At 38.7% G+C, this 4,571-nt stretch overlaps 1 protein-coding gene across 1 annotated transcript; it reads right to left on the bottom strand.

Annotated features, from left to right (window-relative positions):
* Positions 1 to 2,284: 2,284 nt before the first annotated feature.
* On the bottom strand, positions 2,285 to 3,969 carry LOC107791870 (protein ELC-like). The gene has a single exon (XM_016614015.2). The coding sequence runs from the start codon at positions 3,737 to 3,739 to the stop codon at positions 2,525 to 2,527; it is 1,215 nt and encodes a 404-aa protein (XP_016469501.1). The 5' UTR covers positions 3,740 to 3,969; the 3' UTR covers positions 2,285 to 2,524.
* Between the last annotated feature and the right edge of the window lie 602 nt (positions 3,970 to 4,571).

Genomic DNA, 4,571 nt, shown 5'->3' with positions numbered 1-4,571 from the left:
AAATTTATATGAGATGGACAGAAAAACTTATACGATTCTTTATATAATGCAAAGTACATGAGAAGCTCCAAAGCTGAACATAACCCACTGCTAGAAAACTATGTACAAAAGGAAATGAATCTGAAAAGAATGTTATCACTATATCTATACCTTCTCAAATAGCCACTAAGAACCATCCAAGTGCAATTCTCTACTTTGTACAGTTAAACAATTAACAAAAACTGTTCGATTATTGATTGTTTTGTAGGGAATATATGGCAGCTGAATTTTAGATGACATTTCAACAACTGGGGAATCAATGGAATCAGCCAGTTACTAAATTCATTGGAATCTTATACATTGGATGACAGTAGAGAGATTCCCTAAGATGGAAGGTGGAGAATGGAATCTTTTCTGTCAAGAGCATGCTGCAGGAAAGGGTGATAATTGGGAAGTGGAGTGGCCATGGAAGATGCTTTGGTCATTGAGCAACAGCAGAAGCTAATATGTTGTCAAAAGTAAATATCACCTGGACCTGGTTAATGACTTTTTGAAAGTGACAGCAAGACAGGAATCAACATCCAAACTACAAGCAAAAAAGTACCATATTCTCTCATAATAAAGTATTCAATTTTCTACTCAGTTTGCAACTAGTGTCAACAGTAAATGTCTATCCCAGGCTTCAATCATTTTTGCTGGAGATGCTAAGCTTGACCGAATCCGTGAGCATAATTTAATCTCAAGACTTCTAGATCAAAATGCCCAGGACATAATACCACTAAAATCCTATCATTCTTTGAATTCCATGTTCCAGATGAAATAGTTCGAAATTATATATTAAGCTCTTACCCTTTTCAAAAGAATCCTGCACTCCATAGACCCTCAACTTGAAGCCAAATTCATCATCCATACAAAGGACAGTTCATCACTATAAGTTATTCTAATCATTACCAATTGCAGGTCCTCATTAGACGCCACCAAAACATAGAACATATTAACCAACAAACTCCATCCCAGAGAAAAAAAAATGTGCTTCTGGTCCCCCTTCCCCAAAAGAACCTAGAAAGTATGGAAATTGAACAATCATATAGCAATAATAACTATATGTATCAGAAAAAATTACTTATTTTCTTATGTAGAAGAGAGTTTAGAACTACTCTTATCTTGTTTCTTACTTTTGATTGTTGCCACGCATATCTAGTTATCCTTTTGAATATTAAACTTTTGGCCTACAGTGATAGTGACAAACAAGCAACAGTTTGGATCTTGTACTCGTTTACTTCATAAGTGCTTAGTGGAGATGATTGGTTGGCAACAGCTAGATAATTGTAATTGTGGAAATGCCAAGATGTGGGCAAAAAGTATCTGATAGAGATAAACTAAATAAAATGGAAGGTTTTAGGTGATGAGGCTCCCCGGTCCAAAAATTAGGAAACGAGCCAGACCTTGAGGTGCATGAAAACCTAAAATGATTTCTCCTCTTGAAAGACTATAAATAAAACTACTTCAAGAATGTGTATTGATTAAAAATATATTTCATGTATGTTTTATTCTTTACGTGTAACAAAGTCATTATAAATCTAGTGATTTTCTCTAAAAGAGTACATTCTTTTGATAAGTCTAAACTAACCTATGCATTTTTTTCATAATGTGGTTTAAAAACTACACAAGAATGTATTCGACAAGGAGTTGCACAGTAGTTTTTCCCCAGCCAAAGTTCCTGGCCTTGGACCAATGAGTGTGATTCCATGTCACAGCAAATCCATGCAGACATTTCATATAAACGGTATTTACATCACTCCATGCTCCAAAATACTAAAAACAAGAGCTGTAGTCGCAAATGTCCCTCTATTCCACTTCATATGACATTCTTCCTATTATGGACCCTCCAAGAATTTTAACACCATTCTATTTCTCTAAGACTTTCACTATTCTACTGTTGCTTTAGCATTTTCTTCCACTCTCACTAAATAATCTTTGAACTCAGTGATTATAGTGATTACCCAAATGCCATCAGATGGAGTAACTTCTACAATTTCATATACAATGCAAAGTTCTTGAGGAAGTCCTAAAACTAACATGCCCCATGCTAGAAAATAAGACCACAAAAAAATACAAAATGTATCGAACAGAATGTTGATCACTATACCTATACCTTCTTAAATCATGCACTGTTCGAGTTCTCATACTGCAATTTAAAATATTCCTCGGAAGAAGAAAGAGTTGGAACCTCTAACTACTCATTTTTTAGAGTGAAAGCAAACTAATCATTGGTCCCAATGCCATGAAACTTGCAATGACTTGATAAAGAAATGAAAATTGTGGATATCAGTTGCAGGGTAAAATCCCTTAAGTATGATTATACTTCAGTAACAAAATGATACAATCAATAAACCAAAATCTAACACCCACGCCAAAATGTAGTATCAAGATCTATTGCCAGGGATATAGCACATTGACAGATTATTCACAAGTAAACCAACCTTGAAAACCATATTGACCTTCAGTCTGTTGTGAACAAGACTGCAAGTGATTCTGACATCCATCACAATGCATAAGGCGACGATGCTCTAGAAGCCATATTAGCAACTTGAGCCTGCATCTGAGCAGCCCTAACCTTTGATGCAGTGGCACGATGAAAGAATTGCTCGCGTGACAACGACCTAACATTCCTCAAGTACTGATCAAAAGGTATTGTCCCGTCCTGTATAGCTTTGTCCAACGAATAAATCACATCCTCGATAGCCAAATCAGACGCCGTGCAATCCAGCATCTGCTTAGAAAGATTATCACACGGCTCAAAAGCTGTATCCACATCCACATTCCCTAAATTGGTCAATTTAGCCTCGTTTTCCCTCAGCCATCCCTCTAATACATCACTATTCATCAGAACCATCTGCAATTGCTGCTCTAAGCCCTCTTTCTCATCCTGCATTTCCTTTAACCCTCCGTTCAATCGCTCCTCACGCTGCCTCAATACTCCTTGAGCACTAAACAACCCCTCCATATCTGCCTCCCGCGCTTCCCTCGACCCTAATATATCAGTATGCAGCTTAACAACAAGTTTATCTATGGCATTCCTCTTATAAACCTCCGACGGATCGTCCATTATCCTCCCCGTACTACCACTCCCATAAGGTGATTGTGGAAATGCCCGAGGAGGTATTGCTGGCCGAATTACAACACCCGGTCCAACTGGCGAATTATTATTCGAAAAACTCGTACTGGGCGGAGGATGAGGGCTCGGGCTAGGGCTAGGGTTAGGGGTTGAACGACGCTGGGCATAAAGCGGAGGATCACGGCCAAAGAAATGACTCAAATTACGAGCCAATTCGGCGAGATTAGAGCTAGGGTAAATCCAATTCTGCAAATAAGGGATCGATACGACCCCCGACGGATTCACAAACTGATGTGGACGCTTGATGATCATATCGCGCGTGGGATTCACGAACACCAAAGGCGAGTGGCGAGGGTAAGATTCCATAAGCCAAATAATAACGGGGATGTTGTACGTGACGTCTTGATAAACCATCGGAACAGTGCCGTCGGCTTGTAAGAGATTAACGGTGCGGCCATCGTTGTGAGTGAAAGTAGCGGTTTTAGGCTGAAGTGAAGGGTAAGTTTCGATAAGCGACAACAGGTGCTGCCGGATTAGCCATTTGACGTCTTCGGTGTACGGAAGTGCGGATGGGCCGCGCTGTGAGAGGACGCTGCTGAGGAATTGTTGAGTGTATTGAGCGGAATTCGGTGGCGGCATCATCGGAAATCGAGGGAGGGTTTTGAGGTGAAAAGTGGATCTGTGAGGGGATTTAAGGAGAGAAGAAGAGAAAAGGTTGCTTCGAGAGATAGTGTAAACCGCGTACGGCGTGTCGAAGGAGTTTTGAGGGAATTACTGGGAAATTTAACGGAGGAGTAAGGGGGAGGAGAAACGAAGAGGTGACATATATTTGAGTTGATTCCCTATTAAGAAATGGCTAAATACACTACTTTTATTTGAGCCGAGGATCTATTCATGAAGCTTTTCATATAATTAGCATAAACATTAGTAACATTTCATTTTCTTGGACATCCAATTTGGTCCCTCTCCTCTTGGGTGTTTATCGATAAACTCATGGTTTGGATATGTAGATAAATACTCTTACACCTTATTATTGGACATATTTAATGTACTCTTTTGAAATAATTCTTATTAGTAATTCATAAAAAGTTACATCCTATTATGCAAAAGTTGCAATTAGATTTAATAGATATCCCACCTATCACAATGTTATTTACTCTTACTTCCAACCCAACCCACTCCATCCCCACCCCACCCTCCCCACCCCCCACCCCCACTTTTAATGTTGAATTTTGATTACAAATCGCATAACATACTTAGGATGCGTGTAAAATGTATTAGACCTAATATTTATACCAAATCAATTAATGACTTACTTTACATAACTTTATTTGATAAGTGGTAGGCATTGGTTTTCATACTTAATATCTGAAAGTAGCGGTGTTCATAAAAATCCGAAAACCCGAACCAAACCAAAAATCCGAATCAAATCGACTAAAAAAACTGATACTTTTTCGGTTTGGTTTAGTTTTGG

Source organism: Nicotiana tabacum, chromosome 24 (assembly GCF_000715075.1).
Source record: "Nicotiana tabacum cultivar K326 chromosome 24, ASM71507v2, whole genome shotgun sequence".
Lineage (NCBI taxonomy): Eukaryota > Viridiplantae > Streptophyta > Magnoliopsida > Solanales > Solanaceae > Nicotiana > Nicotiana tabacum.
Note: the sequence above shows the minus strand (reverse complement) of the source record. Positions and strands in the feature narration are given on the sequence as shown.

Coding starts and splice junctions, on each gene's coding strand:
- LOC107791870 (XM_016614015.2), bottom strand. CDS start 3,739: ATGATGCCGCCACCGAATTCCGCTCAATACACTCAACAATTCCTCAGC.